The sequence below is a fragment of the Plecotus auritus genome (assembly GCF_963455305.1).
Source record: "Plecotus auritus genome assembly, chromosome: 4".
Lineage (NCBI taxonomy): Eukaryota > Metazoa > Chordata > Mammalia > Chiroptera > Vespertilionidae > Plecotus > Plecotus auritus.
The window spans coordinates 136,455,887-136,475,270 of record NC_137775.1 but is presented as its reverse complement, the minus strand read 5'-3'; the positions used below and the strand labels follow the sequence as shown (position 1 = coordinate 136,475,270).

Genomic DNA, 19,384 nt, shown 5'->3' with positions numbered 1-19,384 from the left:
TCAGAGGCCAAGAGGACCCACCTGATGAGGGATTCCAGAGGGTTAAGGAAAGAGAAGAAGAAAACAAAATAACTTGAGTTTATTCGTCCTTCTCCACAGAACCTTTTCCCTGAAATAGTCTCCCACCAGGTCCAGCTCCTACAACTGAATAGATAGGAACCTCCCCTCCCTTTACTTCCCCAAGTAACACAAAGCTATTTAAACAGATGCCTAAAGCCAAATCAGAGAGAAAAGCAATGCATGCCCTCCACACATCCCAATTTGTAAGTGTTCTCACTGCCCCAGGAGAGGCTGTTGGGAGGAGCCTTCAGTTCCGAGAGGAAGGCCCACTGCAAGCCTGCGGCATGCCCACTGCCAGTCAGGGGGGAGACACTGGCCCTTTCAGCAGGAAGGGCTTGGCTGCCTCCAGGATGTCCAGTTTGGGGTCCAGTGAGCGGCCAAGCCCCTCGAGCACCATGATGGCAAACACAATGGAGGCGAAGTTGCTCTCAAGCTTTACCTGAAAGAGAAAATAAGTGGGTTCTTCCCAAAGCCCATTGATATGTAGAGTTCTGGATAACCATGTAGCTGTCTGCTCTTGGCCTCCTATACCCGTCCATGTGACTTTCACTGTCTACCTAACCCTCTTTTCCCTTCCCCATCATCTTGCCCACCATCTCATCTACTCACCCAACCTCCCGTCTATGAGTATTACTAAGGAAAAATCTGGGGGATGTGCTATGTACTTTTCTAGGTGTGTGTGTGTGTGTGTTCATATGACTTAAAAATAATAAAATTAGTATCTCAGTGATATACCAGAAACTGTAAATCTAAATAAGGATCATTCTTCTGACCAGCCACCTTTCTGACTCTTAATTCTATGTTATGATCCTTGCCAAATGCAGTATTTCACTATCGGATTGCAGAACCTCAAGAGAAACATTTGGAAAGGCCAATCTTCAGACTAAAATCTTCCCTGCCCTGCCCTCAACACCCTTGGCTGACAGCTTTACTTTGAAGAATAACCCAAGACCACACTCCATCACAAGGAGACAGACAAAGGCCAAGGTGGAGAACTGTGAGGCCATGTCCCTCCAAGGAACAGGGGCAGGAGGCAGAGGCCACAACAGCCGTGCTGGGGTCTCTGAACACACCAGGTCAAGAGGCACCTCCTCTTGGGCTGGCCCAGCCTCAGGATTTTACACTGCTCAGGAAAGAGCTGTATAAGTATGACTTAGATTAGTACCATGTATCGTTCATGTGCACCGCTATCATTAGATGGTGTTTACATCTGTGAATCCATTTTTCTACAGCTCAGTATCACAGATACTTGGACAGCTTAGCCTTATAGAGACACAGACCAACATTGTGACAAGGAAGAACCTGCTGTACCTAGTTAGTACAAAGAAGCAGCACTCTTCATGCTAATGAAGTGGTACGAGAAATATTTTTAAAAAACGAGATCTCATATAAGAGGAGTACTTCTCACGACCCTGTGGCCACCCATCAGCTTCCCCAGAGACCTCCCCTCCAGCCTGGCTGGAGCAGAGAGGTTCAGCTCTGCCAGGGGCCTCACCTTGTGAGTCATCAGTAACTTAAAGACATTTGAGAGAAGGCTGGAAACTTGGAGCTGGAAAAGAGAATAAAACTGACTGCAGAGAGTGCCAACCCCCCACCCCCACCCCAATTACTTTTCGCCCAGGCCCCTGTCCCGTCCTCCCCCAACATCCCGTCTCTCCCATCACACACACACTCACACACACACACACACACCAGTGAGTGGAAAGAGACTAACTCCAGAAGGACTGCACATGCACGAGCCCAACTATCATCTCGAGTATGAGGAGTCTGAGTTCAAAGGCTCCTTCCAGGAAGAGGCCTGGAGGCCCGGCTCACCCAGTGTGTGTCCCCGTCCCCCCACCCCACCCCCAGCACACACACACCACATCTGAATAAGGAGGATCAGCAGCGCCTGGGTGCCAGCTGCTGCTCTTTCTGAGCTCTGACTCGATCCTGCTAGTGTAGCCATGAACTTGAGAAAATGCTCAGTTTTGCTAGAACTGAGTGTAAAATACAAATTGAACTCAAGTCTAAATAAAGGATATGAACATTGGGTATGTCTTCTGGCCACTCAGAGACCGTCATCCATCCTTTCAAGCTCAGCTGAGCTCGAGATACAGAAGAAGCGGCAGAACAGCTACACCCCAGACAGGCTGGGGTGCGACACTATATATGTCACGCCCCAGAAGGCACCCTGGGAACCTGGTCAAAGAGCCATTCTTGAGAGTCAGAGATTCCAGTGGGCCTCCTCACACCTGGGAGATGTGGGCAGATGTTCTTTATCTGCCTTAAAACTCAAACCCCCTCCAGACTTCTCCCCATTAAAAGATCTCCCTTCAATTTGGGGTTTGTTCTGGCCACGGGCAAGGGCAGTACTCAGGCCCCTGCCCCTCTGTGGCCTGCTCACCTTTTCCAGGGTGATAGTGTTCTTCCTGGCCTGCGTTACTAGTGTGGCCATCTCAGCCTTGAATCGCTCCACGTCCTTGCACTCACTGGCCCGAGCGTGATGCAGGATGAGCTCAGCCACTCTTTGGCCCTGGAAGATACAAAAGAAAAGAAACTTGGTAGAGCTGGGAGGGCACAAAATTAGATGATCTGCCCACACTCCTTCCTATCCTAGTTGTTTCCACCTAGTTCTTCTATCTTGCCTTTGGCCACTGCTGACCAACCAGCCTAGCCTCAGAGCCACCAGGACCTGTCACCAGGCTGGACCAACCACACTGTCCTCATGGGCTCCCTTCCTGCCCCAGCAGAATTCCCTCTTCACAGCCTCTGTGCTGCAGCCTTCTCACTCCTTCTCTGGTCAGGACACTCCTCCGCCCAGGACACCCTCTAACCAAAGCCTCTATGGTCTCCCCAAACACCCACCTACCCTGGTAGTCACTGCCAGTGCCTTTCACGTCCCTCCTTGGGCTGTGACCTTCTTCGTCCACCCAAGCCTGTGCAGGGGAACATGCCCCACCTTACCTGCCACCGTGGCCCAGGCTCAAGCCTCTGCCCCCCCAGAAGCCGCCTAAGCAGGAGCTAGCCTTCCTAGTGTCCACTGTATGCTTGTTGAAGAAGGAAGAGAAACTACCATACAAACTACCACGACTACACGAAGGCATTTGGGAAGGAGGCATTTCTTCCTGTCCCAAACCATGAGCCGCTTGGAACTGGCCTCAGTCACGGGCACCAGCACTTTCTGACTAAAGACCAGTGATGTTTCTGTTAGGAGCACCTGCGGCAAACACGGCATTTACAAGAAGAACGAAGGCTGAAGAGCCCTAAAGTTCTCAGGAGCTTCAAGGATTTGGGCCCAACCCCCAAGGGCCCAGTGGGTCTCACCTGCCCCATTGCTACGGCCATAAAAACTGCATGGAAGTTCCTCAGATCAGCAGCCCGCAGCTCAGCCACAATACCAGCATCCAGGAGCACCAGGCGCAGTGGGCACCGGGCAGGCGTCATGGACACCACCAGTGTGTCACAAACATCCACCTGCTGCAGCCGTGCCTCTTGGCTCTGGGAAAGACCATCGGCACCCTGGACCAGGATGTTCCCAGGGTGAAGGTCTGCATGGACAAAGTTGTCCACAAATATCTGGAAAGAGATCAGCACTATTCAAGTCTAAATCAACCCTCACCACCCCATCACCACCAGGAAAAAGCTTCCAGTTTGATGGTATGTTCCCAGTGATCCATGGCAGGGAAGTGTACATTTGATAAATTAATTCATTGTCTGATGACATCAATTCAGAATTTCAGACAGGGACAGGACAGGTTTGTGGACGAAAGGGGACACATGCTAACCTGACAAGCTCAGGGAGGGCCTGCATGGCAGTCTTGCAAACTCAGAGACCTAAAGTAACCACAAAGGATGGTCTGAAATTAAACTTTAACTAAAAGCAGTTATGGGTAGGCAGTTATGTCCTAGGCCATATCTTCACTGACAAGGTCAACCTTTACCTTAACTGAGCCTATCTATCTTTTTGTATCTATAATAACATACCCTTGAAATGTCTGATAACTTGTAACAGTCCCTTTTTCTGGACCCCCTGGGGCAAAACCAAATGTGTTAGGCGCCAGGACAGATACCACAAATTCCTTTATTATCATGTTAATTGTTCCTGCACCCACCTAAGTATGTGTCCTTCATTTTACTTTTTATCCAATCCCAGGGGTTTCCCCACTTTGCTTTCTCCCGCCTCTCTAGTCTGTCACCAATGGATTTCATGTAACCCACCTATGTCTCTTGTCTCTTTCCTTTGATGGCAATGTATAAATACAGAAGTAACCCGCCATTCTCTGGAGCATTATCTCAATTCGTTGAGGTTCTGCTTCCCGGCATATGTCCACAGTTTGGCTCAAATAAACTCACAAAAATTCTTTACAGGTTTCAATGGTGTTTTTTTTTTTTTTTTAGTGTTGTTTTTTTTTACGTTAACTGGTTGATGTTTTCAAGAGAAAAGTTATTTTCAAAGTCAAGAGCATTAAAAAATATAGGAAACCTGAAAGGTTACAGGTTCAATCCCTGGTGGGAGTGGATACAGGAGGCAACCAGTCAATGTTTCTCTCATACATCAATGTTTCTCCCCCTACCCCTTTCCGTTCCTCCCTCCCTCCCCACTCTCTAAAATCAGTAAAAAAAACAAACAAACAAGAACAAAAACCTAGCTGGTTTGGCTCAGTAGATAGAGTGTTGGCCTGTGTACTGAAGGGTCCTGGGTTCGATTCCAGTCAATGGCACATGCCCAGGTTTTAGGCTTGAGCCCCACTAGGGGACGTGCAGGAGGCAGCCGATCAATGTTGATGTTTCTATCTCTCTCTCCCGCTCCCTTCCTCTCTGAAATCAATAAAAAAAATACTTTTTACAAAAATAATTAATAAAATCAGTAAAAAAACAACAACCTATCCTTGGGTGAGGATTAAAAAAATAAAATTATCTACTCATTGTTGAAAGATTTTCCCCAAACCTCTCTGCTCTTAAAATTCATGGAACTTCCGCCTAGCCAGTTTGGCTCAGTTGATAGAGCGTTGGCCTGCGGGCCAAAGGGTCACAGTTTGATTCCAGCCAAGGTCAAGGGCTTGTACTAGTAACTTGGTTGCAGGCTCCTCCTCAGCCAAGCCCTGGGTTGGCTACTGCAGGAGGCAACCAATAGATGTGTTTCTCTCACATTGATGTTTCTCTCTGTCTTTCCCTCTCTCTTCCACTCTCCCTAAAAATCAATGGCAAAATATCCTCAGGTGAGGATTAACAAACAAAAAAATTTTTTTCATGGAACTTCCTTTCTTTCAAATATTTCATAACTCAGACTTCCCCTCCATTACTCCATTTGTCCACACAGTGACATGTAACAGCAATACTAACAACCACCTACTGGCAGAGAATCAAGTAGACAAGGAGAAATGGCTTTGAAACTCCTAAGCAGGAAAGAAAGCCCCAGGGACTATGATAAGACAGAAAGTCAGGTGTGACTTTGGGGAACAAAAATCTGCCTCCCATGAAAAAGAGAAACCACTAGCAATCCTATAGGGGAAAAAGGAGAGCCCCAGTGCAGAGGCACAGAGCAGCTGCTTCGGAGAGGCTCTCAGCAGACTCCTCCTGGCCCAGCAGAGCCCCTCCTCCTGGATGCAGGCCACAGTGACCCTCCTAGTCCAGACCCTGCCTTTACTCGACATAGGGAGACTGCTACCCGGTGGAAATCCTGGGACCCTGACCTAAGCCTGGCATCTTGCTGTCAGCTCATTCCCTCAGGGCCTATGCCCCTATCCTTGACCCCAGGAGCTGGAACCCCTCATAATCCCCCCACTCCTGGGCACTGCTTACTGCTGCTTCTAGCCTGGCTACTCCCCACTGCACCCTCCCCTCTACCCACAATGCTCCTTGGAGCTTCTATCAACTGAGCTTCCACTGCACTAAGTGGAAACCTGGCTCTCCCACGACAACCTCTCTTCTTCAGGAGCCCCTTGGGTGGGGGCTGCTGACCTGGGGCTGAAGGTGGAGTCAGGACTCCCAGCCCTGAGCCCTCTCTGCAGGAGCACTTAAGCTTCCACTATGCTGTCAGCTTGCACCCACTACCATCCTGCTCACCTCAGCCCCAGAGCTCCAACTCGGTCATATCAGTTCTTTCCTCCTACTCTCGGACCGCATACTTCTTATCCCAACTCTGCACCCTCTAGACCTGGGCACTCGTCCTGCCTATCTAGCCTAGACCCTGCCATCCATCCCTCAAACACTCTGTGCCAACCACCGGGAAGACCTCAGACCCTCAACAAGTATCTGTATCTTCTTTCTTTGATCCTGCATATGAGCTGCTAGCAATGCTGGGTTGCCACAAGCACTACTAATGATGCTGATAATTAACATTGCTTAGGGTTCACTATGTCCTTTTCTGAGTGTCAACTCATTTAATCATTGTCAGGCCGTCCCCTCATAGGGGACACCTAGGCTTCCCTCACATGCCAGCTGATCTGAAGCTACTTCCTGAATAAATCCCTGGGCTAGGTCAGGCCCCTCTGAAATGGCCCTTTGGTGCCTGTACCTGCCCTGTATATAATTTACTTATTCATGGACAGTCTTCCCACTAAACGGTAGTTCTGTGAACATTGTAATCCTGTCTCTTTTGCTCACTACTGTAAAGCCAGGACTGTCTAACACAGTGGTCGGCAAACTGCAGCTCGCGAGCCACATGCAGCTCTTTGGCACCTTGAGTGTGGCTCTTCCACAAAATACCACACCCTGGGCGAGTCTATTTTGAAGAAGTGGCGTTAGAAGAAGTTTAAGTTTAAAAAATTTGGCTCTCAAAAGAAATTTCAATCGTTGTACTGTTGATATTTGGCTCTGTTGACTAATGAGTTTGCTGACCACTGGTCTAACACATAGCAAATGCTCAATACATACTTGCTGAATGAATGAAGGAAGTAGCATGTAATATATGATGTTGTCTTAGGCTGTTTGTAGGCAACTAGGACTGGGCCTGGGTCTTGTTCCCCACTCTTCCCACAGCACCTTGCACGGTGACAGAGCGCAAGCCACTGAGAAAGCTGTAGAATGAATGATAGGCTCAGCTGTGTTTAGAGCAGACTCTACACGGGCCTTGCCTTCCACGCAGGGTAGCTGAGCAGTATCCCCACCATTTCCCACATGCAAATGGGCCACATGCTGGGCCTGAGCACCCTCTCCCAGCCCATGAGCTCACCATCTTCAGGAGCATGTCAATCCCCAGCCGAGCAATCTTCCTCTTCAAGTCCACGGGAATCCCTGCCTGCTGGTAACTGGACACGGGCACGCTCTCCTTTAAGAAGATCAGGGAGGGAACAACTTTACCCTGGACAGTTCTGCTCCTCATCCCCACGGCACACGTGCTGTTGCCTTCCCGTCGATTAGGAAGTGACCCAAAGAGTTTTTCCTTTCTTAGAGCCGCTATGAATCTGTCACCCACGAGCTGATTTTAACCTATTTACATTTCCCTTCCATAATACTTCTCAAAGGAAAACAAGTCCCATAGATTTATTAGAGAGGAAACCCATTGACTCTGCCACCCACAGGTAACGATATTGCAATGTGGTGGGAGGAGACAGGAACAGGCCCCAGAGAGCTAGTTTCTGGTCAAGAACCAGCCAATAGAGACAAGAATGAATTCTGTGACCTTGAGCAAGAAAACAGGGGCAAAGGGTGAAAAGAGAAGAAAGGGAAGCTAGTAAATAATCATTTCATATAGGTTGGTTAAGTGTCAGAGCAACCCACTGAGATGGATTTTGTTATCCCTAATGAATAAATAAAAGAACTAAAGCCCAGAGAGGTTAAGTAACTTGCTCAAGGCTACACAGCTAGTAACTTTGGGAGGTGGCATTACTTCCCTGCACCTCATATTACCATCTTCACAAAGGAGGCTGGAGCAGGAGACAGCTAAGGCCAGTGACATGACACAAATGCTTGAGCACTTTCTCTGTGCAAACACTAGCTGAGGGCATTTTGCATTGTGTGTCACTGACTCCTGGGAGAACCCCATGAGGCAGGAAGAGTGGCCTGCTGTCATACATGAAGAAACTAAAGTTATTCAACAAATAAAGTGGCAGAGCAGATTTTCAAATCCAGAAAGTCGGAGGCCACACCCTGGCCACCTCACTATGCTACTCCCACCTCAGATCACATCCGAAGTCCTCGCACATGTAATCACATGCTCTCCCTCAGCTTTTGTCTTTGCAGACTAAAACCACCAAGTGAAGCAGAGACAGCCCAGCTGTGAGTGAAAGGCACAGCCAGGTAAGTTCTGATTCTTACTTCATATGTTTCCACCAAAACATCCCTGGTGACAAAGGGATGCAGAGGGGTGGGGAATCTGACAGACTTCACGTTCAGGAAGTTGCACTGGAAGTGCTCGAGATTCCGAGCTTCGTAGCGCAGGTCGATCTACAGGGAAGTGAAGAGAAAAGATAAAGGGGTAGTCGGGGCACAGGGATAGCAACATCTGAACTGCCAAAGAGCTAGCAAGTCACAGAGCCACCTGCTTCTCCTGCACAGACAGCTCCCCAGGAGACATGGGAGGAGGCGTTCTGTGACTAAAGGCCTCCCCTCAAATCCCCAACCTCCTCCTGAACTCCTCTAAGCTACAGACAGCAGACACCATTGCATTACCTGGGCTTCCCTGCTTCTCCGCTCTTCCTGCCCTGCCCACCCCCTTCACACCAGCCAATGGACCCCTTCCCCATCTCCCAGGGGTTCAGCTTTGTGGCCTCTCCACACCACTGCCACCCAAGCCAACACTAGCCCCCGCCCCCAGACCCCAGCCAACACTCTCCAGGGGTGGGCAAACTTTTTGACTCGAGGGCCACAATGGGTTCTTAAACTGGACCGGAGGGCCGGAACAAAAGCATGGATGGAGTGTTTGTGTGAACTAATATAAATTCAAAGTAAAGGAGCGGAGGGGAGAGCAAGAGAACCCTCCGCTCTTTCGGCTCCGCGGGCCGGATAGAACAGCCGAACAGGCCGGATCCGGCCCGCGGGCCGTAGTTTGCCCACGGCTGCTCTAACCACTGAGCGCACTGGCCAGGACTCCAGCTCTTTCCCTTGATTAAGGCTCACTTCCACCCACTGCACTGACACTGCTCTCCCCAACTCACCAAGTGTTTTGCTTGCCAGAGTCAAAGGCGCAGTCCCATTTTTATCCTAATTAACTCTAAGACCTCATTTTTCCTGAACCAGTTTTCACTATCCCAGCTTCCACCCCTGCCTCTCAATTGCCCTATCTGGATCTGGGCTCCTGGTCATTCCTCCTCAGATGCCCCAAAGATGCTGGTATCTCTCAGCTCCTGACCTTCACCAGCTTTTGCTCTTCCTCTCCATCCCCTCACATCCTCAGCTATTACCTCTTGATGACAGAACCTTGACCTCCATCCAGTCCCCCTCTACCAGTCTCTGGATTTATATTCAAGTCCATCTGGACATTGCCCTGTGGAAGTCCACAGGGACCTTTGAACTCAGTGTCTATATAGAATTTACTTGCATACACACCCACATGTACCCAGTCACCTGAGAGTCACTGCAGATTACTCCTTCTCTTACCCTCCACTCCCATCAGTGCTCAGTGCCATCACCTCTGCAGCCCTAACCACTCTCGGATCTATTCTCCCTTTCCACCCCACTGCCACCCTCATGGTGACTCACAAGAAGTCACCTGAACAGAGGCATCTGAGTTGGGCTTCCTGACCCATCTTCCCTCCCTGGAAGAGGACGCTCTTCTTCTGCTGGTGTCCCCTACTACATGCAGAATGAAGTCTAAATTCTTTAGGATGACATCCAAGGCGGGTCATGGGCTGGCCCCTACTTCTCTCTTCAGGTCCATCTCTTGTGCCTCCCCCTTCCTCTACTGCCCGAAACTCTAGCTTCACCCAATCTATTTGGTGCTGAACACCCCAGCCTGCTGATTTACCCCCATCCTTTGCCTTCCTTATTCCCTCTGATTGGAATATCTTCCCCCCATTTGGTCCAACTGTAAATACCACTCACCTTTCAAGATCCAACTTGAGCCAAGGGAGCCTTGACCCTCAAGATTGAATGATCACTTCCTCTCTTTAGCCCCAACTGAACCCAACTGAACTTGTGGAGACTCCTCCTGTAACTCTGATCAAACTCTATTTGCAAGTATTTATAGGTCAGCCCCCTCTGCCTACAATATATTCCTATGGACAGGAAAAGCTCACTTGTTTTCTTAGTTCATCAGCTTCTCATTATATCCAAGGACCTAAATGAAGACTTGGCACCTTGCTTCTGAAAGTCTGCCAATTTCTGCACTACCAACAGGGAGACAGGGCAGATGCCTACTTGGAGCCTTGATGGCCCCCAAAGTGTATTTACCAAGTCTGGCTACTTAAACAGGTATCCCAAGGTCCTGAACAGGGAGGAGGTCCTTATCTACTCAAAAGCCCTGGAAACAAAGCAAAACAAGGCACTGTGACTTAACCTAATTCTTATCACCCTAGAGTTCAGCCATTGATTGTGGCACTTAGAGATCACGTTGTATATTCCACCAGGATGATTTCACTTTCCTCCCAGGTACTAAGGAAGACTATGTTTCCCAAGCAACTTTGCAGGGCCTGTGTGATTAAAGCTGACCTTTAGACTAGGAAGAAGTTATGTTCATCACTTCCAGGGTTGGCCACAAAATCTCTCACATGGTCCTCCATGGTTTTTTCCCCAATTCCACACTGACCCTACATGACACATGTTGTAGATGGCAGTGCCAAACTTGGGAGGAAATTGGGTCCCTGAATAACTCTGGTGTAGAGTTTCCTCTCTCTCTCCTTCAGTTCACCTGCATGGAACTTTGATACAAGCAATAACCTTGTTGCATTAAGCTACTGAGATTTGGGTGTTCTTTGTTATATCAACTAGTGTTGCCTACCCTGACTAACATACCATACTAGATGTGACCTACTGGGAAATTACTCATTCATCCAGCATTTACTAAACAGCTGCTAATGGCAAGAACTCTCTTAGATGCTATTTATAACCAAGGGAAGTGAAATTCACCTGTTGGACCATGAGCTTCTCAAATTCCTCCACTATCTCAGGCAAGCTAAGCCACTTGATTCCTGGCAAAAGTGCAAGGACTTGGCTGCCCATCTTCATCAGCAGCAGGTCCATTCTCACCTGAGAGAGCAGGCCAGGGTGCAATACCTGCCAGAAAGAGGAACAGTGAGACAGAGGAGGGATCAGGAAGGCATGTTCATTTAGCCAGGGCTGGGTCGTACCATCAAAGGAGAACCAGCTGGCTTCTCATCAGAGCAAAGAGGAAGTAGTCCCAACACCCAGGATGCTCTTGCCTTCCTCACTCCTGTGTGCCTTCCCTGAGGAGATGCTGAAGGCAGCTCCTCTGCACTGCACTTAGCTTTCCTGGGAATAGGCGGGCGTTTTCTTCCTAAATATATTAAGTTTAGATCAGTGGCTCCCAAAAAGTGCAAAAAAGTCACCACAGGGTGCTTGGTGAAAATGTAGGAGAGTTTTTCCCAAGGAGGTAAAAGAGATCATCAGGGATACCTGCTACTTGTGTCTGCCAGATCCCCTGGGTAGTGCTGAATGGGAGTGGAAAAGTGTGGAGCCCAGGCAGGGAAGGCAGAAAATGAAGCGAGAAGAAAGCCACTTCTGTAAAAATGAACACTGCCATCTTGGGCTCGTCATAGTCTGTCTCCAATGTATCCTGACCCCAGAGTAGTAGATCAGCTAGACGGTGGTTTCTCCACCCACAGAGGCAGCAAACTCCAAACCCACTATTTTCCTTTTATGAGACTATCACACCACCACCTCTCCCTCAAGCCAAGAAACAAAACAGCTTGCACATCATACACACTCAGATAATAGCCAAGCTAATGGAAGGCAATGTGGGGTGACTGGCAAAAGAGGGGTTCCTGATCTAGGAAAGCTCCATGGGGTTAGTGAGATTTTAGAGATGGGAAGGGCCCTCTGAAGACATCAGAGCACTTACTTTCACTGCCACTGGAATGAGGTGATGTGGTTCAGGTAGGTAGGCAGGTGCCAAAGCCTGAGACACAACTGCGTCTGATCCAACCAGGTCAGCTGTAGGGAGAAGCAGCCTTTCTAGAAATGACTGGTCAGCAAGACTTCCTTGAGATCTCCACTCCTTCTCCAGGTGTCCAAAGAGCTCTCTCAGCCCCTCAAGTGCCCCAGCTTCTGAACAAGGCTGCAGCCTGGAGGCCTGGGCAAGTCTCTGGATGCTGTCATTCTCCAGGAAGACAGGATTGGCACGTGCTTTGTACACTTGGGCCACGCAGCCTGAACCCACAGGTTCCTGCTTCTCAAAGCACAGAACCTTCCCCCAGTCCTCCCCAAAGGCCTGCTGCAGGATGTGCTCAGTGTGAATCCAAGGGTGTGGGGTCACCTGGACATGCAGCTTGGAGAACTGGGCACAGAAAGCCTCTGAAAAAAGATCTCGCCGGGTGCTGGCCCACTGGCCCAGTTTGATATACGTTGGGCCTGAGGTCTCGGTGGCTTTCAGAAGCAGGTGGAGCCAGAGGCTGGAGATGCTGGGAGCCAGGTAGGTGAGAGGGTAGAGTAGAAGGAGGGGGAAGAATTTCACCAAGAGAGCTCCAGCCCGGAGCCCAATCCGGAGGTATAGAAGGAGGCAGCCTAGCCGCCCCTCGTAGGGGACTCTTTCCAGGGGCCCATTTTCAGCCAGTTCAACCCAGCTGGCCCTTCGCTGACACAAGGGCTCAGGGGCCTGGTCACCAATGTCCCCACAGACTGAGACAAATTTGGGCAAAGTGCCAAGCAGAAGCCAACATAGTCTGGAATTTCGTCTAGAGGGTCTTAAGAGACTGAATTCCTTTCTGAGCTCAAAACCCCTTAGGTGTGACAAGCAGAACCTGACAGAGAAGCGCCAGGGAGTCACCATCCTCTCCCAGAGTTACACCGCAGAGGCTGCCTGCTCTCAACTTAAAGGGCACCTACCTATGTTCACCAGGCTGACATGAGTCAGGACCACAGCTGAGCATTCCACTTAAATGTGGGGCAGCTGCCAGATCCCACGAAGCTCATGTGCAGTCTAAACCCAGCCCTGCTCCTAATCCGGCCGGTGCTGGGCCGCACCACCCCTGAGGCCGCACAGCGCTGCCAGGCCCTAGCCGCAGGAGGGGACGGCGCATCTGTCCCACCTGGCTCCACGCCCTGCTCCCTCCCTCCGAGTACCTGCCCTTGGCCCAAGGCCTGAGGCTGCTGGGGGCCTACGCTCCAAACGGGCTGCGCCTACGGGGCTTTCAGAACTCGACCCACTGTGAGAACCCGAGGGGCCAAGCCAGACACAAAGCCAGGCCCAGGGCGGGAAGCGACCCACGCAAGGTGGCCGCGAAGGGGAAGACAGAGCCGGCGGCCGCAGTCACCCTGCGAGCCAGGGCCCGCACGAGATCGCCGGCGTGGCCCGGCACCCGCCCAGAGCTGGAATGCGGAGGGGCTGGATGGGGGTGGAGTCGGGTCGAGGTTGAAGGTGAAGCCAAGGGTCGAAGCTCAGAGGCCCGTAGCGGGTCGCGGCGCCAAAGGCGGGATCGGAGCGCCGAGAGCGGAGAGGGGATGCGGAAGACCGAGGATCCTGCGCTGAGAGCCGGGAGGTGGTGTGGAGGGCCGGGGATTGAGCGCCGAGAGCCGGGAGATGGTGCGGAAGGCCGGGGATCGGAGCGCCGAGAGCCGGGAGGGAGTGCGGGAGGCCGGGGATCGGGGCGCCGAGAGCCGGAGGGAGTGCGGGAGGCCGGGGATCCGGCGCCGAGAGCAGGCGACCGGGCTCAGAGGCTGCGCGGCCCGCGTTTTCCGGGAGCGCCCCGCCCGCTAGCGCTGGCACGGCCCCTTAAAGCGGACGCGGTACGGACAGGGGCTGAGGCACACGTTGCCCTCAGGTCCTGGGTCCCAGTTAGAGCACAAAAGGCAAACGCGCACTTCAGGCCCCCCCTCCCCTCTTTCCACTGACATCTTTGTAGCTCTCCCTACAAAGCGTGGGAACCCTGAAGTAGGCCATGAATTGCAAGCCGGTTGTCAACACAGGTAAGTTTTCAATGGGGGGAAGGGGGGCCCAGGCTGCATCAATTTGGGCAATGTGTTTGGACCTGGGGGTATGGCTTCCGCTTAAATGTGGGGCAGCTGCCAGATCCCACGAAGCTCATGTGCAGTCTAAACCCAGCCCTGTTCCTAGTCCGGCCGGTGCTGGGCCGCTCCACCCCTGAGGCCGCACAGCGCTGCCCGGCCTTAGCCGCAGGAGGGGACGGTGCATCTGTCCCACCTGGTTCCACGCCCTGCTTGGAGAACTGGGCACAGAAAGCTGTAGGGAGAGCTACAAAGATGTCAGTGGAAAGGGCCGGGGGAGGGGGGCGTGGAGCCAGGCGGGACAGATTAGTCATTCAACTAATACTATTGAGCCCCATAAGTATTTCTTAAGCTGAATCTAATGTTTATCAAGGCTCAGTAGTATGTATTGAGGTAGATACCCTGCTGAGCTGGGGAATGGAGACACACATCCTGCCCTTACACACTGATGACTTATGAGGGATACCACATAGGGGAACACAATGTGCAATTTCAAAGTGTGGCAAGAGCCCTGAAAGAATGGGGAGAACCAATAGGATGTGGCTACTTGGGAGGTGGGAAGGTGTTCAGACACAAAGGAAAAAGCCCTAAAGCCCCAAAATAGGAAGGAGTTAGGGTGTGAGTGTGTGTGTGTGTGTGTGTGTGTGTGTGTGTGTGTGTGTGTGTTGGGAGGGGGAGTTGTTTGTTTTAACCTTGAAGAACCAAAGGAAGGTCAGACGGTTCTAGAGAGCAAGGGGGGAGAGAAACAGAGTTTGGAAATAAGCCAACACAGCCAGGCTGGCCAGAGGTCCTCTGCTCTGTGGGGGTTATGAGGCTGCCTGCCCTGGATACCACGGCCATATGCAATCCATTATCTGCATGTGGGGGAGAGGCTTCCACCCGAAGTCTGCCCAGGGTGATCTGTGGGCCTCATGCGTGGAAGGAGCCAGGGGGAGAGAGAAAGAGACACAGCCCATGCCCAGGTTTCCCCTGCTGGAAGTGTGACTGCCACTCTGCAGCCCCAAGGGGTGCCCCAAAATGTAGGGACCTGGGCTGCTGATACAGACAGGAATGAGAAGTGGCTTAGAGCTACTCCTGTGTTGTTAATTATCCATTTCCCATGTCCACAAGATGCTGCAGACCTCTTTGCAGTTCACAAGACAGAAGTCATCCCTACCACCTGGTTTCAAGTATGACCAGCCTTTCATTATCCTTTTCCCAACCGCCTACTGGTTTATTTACCCACTCCATTCCAAAGGTGTGTGGGATATGCTTGTATACCTCTGATTCACCAAAGGGCTTATTGAGGACTTCATTTGAAACCAGAGGCCCTGGGTTCTAGCCTGCTAATTAGGAGGTAACGATGTGACCCTGGGCAAGTCTCTGTTTCTGCTTAAGCTAATGGGGGAAGTGAGTCTGACTAAAGCTGTACAGGTCCTCTAGATTTACATTTATGATTCTGGTAATTAACATATTCAACAGTAATTAAGAGCAAAATTGTGAAACTAAATAAACCTGGTTTTAGTCTCCCTCTGTGTAATCTGTATAAACTTGGGGACAAGTTACCTTACCTCTCGGAGCCTCCAACCACAAACTAGGATGTGTTTCACAACCTGTGTCAATAAATGTTAGCCTACCCTGACAGGTTTGGCTCAGTGGATAGAGCGTCGGCCTGCAGACTGAAGGGTCCCAGGTTCGATTCCGGTCAAGGGCATGTACCTTGGTTGTGGGCACGTCCCCAGTGAGGAGTGTGCAGGAGGCAGCTAATCGATGTTTCTCTCTCATCGATGTTTCTGACTCTCTATCCCTCTCCCTTCCTCTCTGTGAAAAATCAATAAAATATATATTAAAAAAATAATAAAATAAATGTTAGCCTATATTAGTTGTGTTATCTAGATAAGTAAAAGTAGTTTCTCTTCCTACTTCATATGACAGACATACTTTCAAAATTTGGAGGATACATTGTGGAAGGTCTGACTTAAAATAAGGGCATCCTGGGGTTGAGAGTGTGGGATGGAAGGGATCACTAGAGGGAAAAGGGGGGACATCTGCAATATTTTCAACAATGAAGGTACATTTAAAAAAATAAAACCAGGGTATCCTAGAAATTCACCTGAAGCAGCAGCTCTCCGCTTTAGCACCCACAAGAATAACCTGAGAGCTGTCACATACCAGTATCTGATTCTCTAAGTCTGGAGTGGGGCCCAGAATTTGCATTTCTAACAATTTCCTACATGGTTCTGCTGCTTCTGGTCCTAAGAACAAAGTTTGAGAACCATTGACCTGGTGGTGGTGGAGGTAGTGTTGGTGATGGTAGTGATGGTGGTGATGACAACCGTGGTGGTGAAGGTGCAGCACCTCAAAAAGTTGTAGTTACCCAAGTAGGTGAAATTGAAGGATTCCTGGGGCCCATGTGAATGTCCATTAGGAGAATGATGTCATGCATATTAACAAACAGTTATATCAAATATGAACCCTAAATCAAGCTTTGTAAGGGTAGTCTTTAAAAATCTCTGTTGATTTGCAGTCAAACTGCTTCTCACCTGGTAACTTTATGCAATCTGTTTCCGGATTAGCAACCACAAGAATGCATTTAGAATGATTAATGAATTAAGAGACTGAATATCCAGTCACTGGCCAGACCATATATGACAATAGAACTCTGACCCACAGTCTCAGCAGCAATGGCCCAGAACAATCAGGACTTGGCCGATGGCTGCCAGCTTCTCTAATGTTCACCTCCACTTCCAACTCAGGACCCAGCCATAGAAAGCCAAATGTCCTCCAAATCAATCACACACTAGACGGGCCTCCACCTTCCTTCCCTGTGCCACTAACCTGCAATTAGGCACACTGGAAGCCTCTCCCTGCCCCCCCCCCCCCACCCCCCATCCCTCCAATAAACCTTTCCCACTAGCATTTGAGTCTTTACTTGTACTTGAGTCTCTGCCAAACGCAAGTGATGGTGGCTGACTCCCTTGCTATAGAAAGATCTGAATAAATAGCCTCTGTCTGTTCTCATTTGGGTGATCTTCGGTTTTCCTCCATAAAATCTCCACAGTAAAAGCCAGCTAATTATTGTTAATAGTTTCCTTTCTTGGAGCTGTTCCTGCTGGTGTTAACTCTAGTACCACTGGGTGGCACCATTCACTTGTGACTTGCAACCAAAGCTTCCTCTGGGTTCCCAGACCTGGCTGAGAAGAAATGGATGGGCAGGGAAAGATGCAAAGGCCCACCTGGCTGTGCTTATCTTGTGAAGGATCCAAATGATGGCGATTTTCACGTCTAACCATGTAACAACGTTACATAGTGCGTGCCATGCAGGGCAAGTATTTGTTCAAGACCTGGGGGTAGGGGTGGGGGTAAGACATTGGCTGCCTCTGGGATTCTATCTGCACTTTTGACATTTGGGGCAGGATAATGCTTTGTTGTGTTTGAGGGGTGTGGACAAGGGGGAAGGGAAGCTGTCCTGTACATTGTAGGATGTTTAGCAGCATCTCTGCCTCTACCCACTGGATGCCAGAACCTCCCCCCTCCCCCCCCAATTGTGACTTTAAATGTCTTCAAACATCGTCAAATGTCTCCCAGGGAGCAAAGTTGTCCCTAGGCAAGAACCACTAGGCTCCTTGTTGAGGACAGCTCTCTGCTGAGACCCTTTCAGCACCCCACTCCCACACTCACTTTCTTCATAACAGAATGTCAACCCTTGCATACGCTTGCCTCAGCCTCCCGCTTTTTGGCCCCCTTGAACAAGCTCTACACTAGTGTGTCTCCAGTGGGGACGTGAGCCACCTCCACCCAAAACACCTGGGGTGCTTGTGAAACTTCAGACTCCTGGGCCACCCTGCATTAGGATCTTATGGGGAAGATTCGATGCCCCACCCCCGAAAAAGCCAAGGGGATTATCAGGCAAATACAAAGTTTGAGAAGTACAGACCCCACTCCAGGCCCTGCTTAGTACACCTGGTCTGCAATTAGCTCCTAATTTTATGCCTGGATCTGGACATAAAAATTCTGGCCCTGCGGCATGCATATACACAGAAAATACCAGAATCATACCGGGAAAGACACTAAGGGAAGAGGCTGTCGCAGGCATGCCTGCCCCTTTCTGGTTTGCTGCCATGATTTTCACATCCCTTCCTGGTGTAGACCTACTGCTACCTTCTCCCTTTCTCCTTTTGTCTCTAGTTGAATTGTCTCCATTACTTCTTCTCATGAGAATTTCTCCTCCTCTGGTTCCCACCTTCTGGTTTTCTAGATGGGTTGTTCTAGCACTACCCAGGTTCAGGTGCTGCTCCTGCACTAATGCATGTGGCCCAACAGGTCCCCTCCCTCCTACCTGAGGGGCGTGCCCTGCCAGGAGGTGAAGCCCCATCTTGCTCTGCTCTGCCCCACCATGCTGTGGTAGCTCCGCTAGTCCTGGTCCTTGAATATCTCTGTTCTAAAGCTAGACGAAGTGATCACAGCCAAAGACAGACCCTTGAAAGCTGGAGGAGAATGAAGGAACCCTGGGACCCGCTCCCTTCCCCCTGGGTGGCTTGAGCTTCTCCCTCCCCTTCTATCCCACAGCTCCTGGATGACATTCGATTGGGGCCAAGAACAAACCAAGGCTGGGTTTGAGGTTTGTGTGGGATGCTTGGCTTGGTTTTGTTTCTTCAGAGGGAGCCAGTCAGGGTTGTGGTGGGATGGGAAGGAACTCCCGTCCAGCCTCTCTAGAAGGAAAGAACGGGCCAAGGATGGGACTAGCAATATAACAACAATAAAGGGAAGGAGTAGGATGCCCATGCAAGACCAGGGCAGCTCTGCTGTTTGTCCAGATGGCTCCACAGGCTCAGATCCTGTGGAGGATGAGGAGGTTAGTCGGAGGGATGAGGAGGATCTTCTCCAAGGGCATGTCAAGGTGACTTTTCTCTGCTAAAATAAGTTCCTTCCTTGCTCTATCTCATCCAAATGTCAAGGGCCTAAGCACAGAAAAATGATTTCACTCCCCATGCCAGCTTTCTAGATAAAATCATCATCATAAAATAACCCAACCTGTCATCCATCATCTACTGTGTGTATGCCTTTCAACTACATACTGGCAGGCAAGTGGCAATGAGATAGAAACAGGTTGCTAGCAAGGGACCAAGAAGGAATGGAAAACAGTGACTTAAGCAGGGGTACCTGGTCTCTAGAGAAGAGGGTCAGATATGCCTGAAGAACTGCACTGTCTGCACCTTCCAGAGGGGCAGCAAAACCAGTGCTGATCCAGAAATCTTTCTCCAAGGCCAGTGGGTGTGGGTGGCACTGGGCAGAGCCATTG

At 50.3% G+C, this 19,384-nt stretch overlaps 1 protein-coding gene across 1 annotated transcript; it reads right to left on the bottom strand.

The window, feature by feature from the left end:
- Positions 1–59: 59 nt before the first annotated feature.
- Positions 60–13,826, bottom strand: ADCK2 (aarF domain containing kinase 2). Its single transcript, XM_080666483.1, has 8 exons — positions 12,002–13,826; positions 11,050–11,196; positions 8,302–8,430; positions 7,217–7,312; positions 3,367–3,618; positions 2,447–2,575; positions 1,556–1,609; positions 60–499 (listed from the first exon to the last, which is right to left on the bottom strand). Exons 1-8 carry the CDS (start codon positions 12,926–12,928, stop codon positions 359–361), a joined length of 1,875 nt encoding a protein of 624 aa, XP_080522609.1. The 5' UTR covers positions 12,929–13,826; the 3' UTR covers positions 60–358.
- Positions 13,827–19,384: the final 5,558 nt, after the last annotated feature.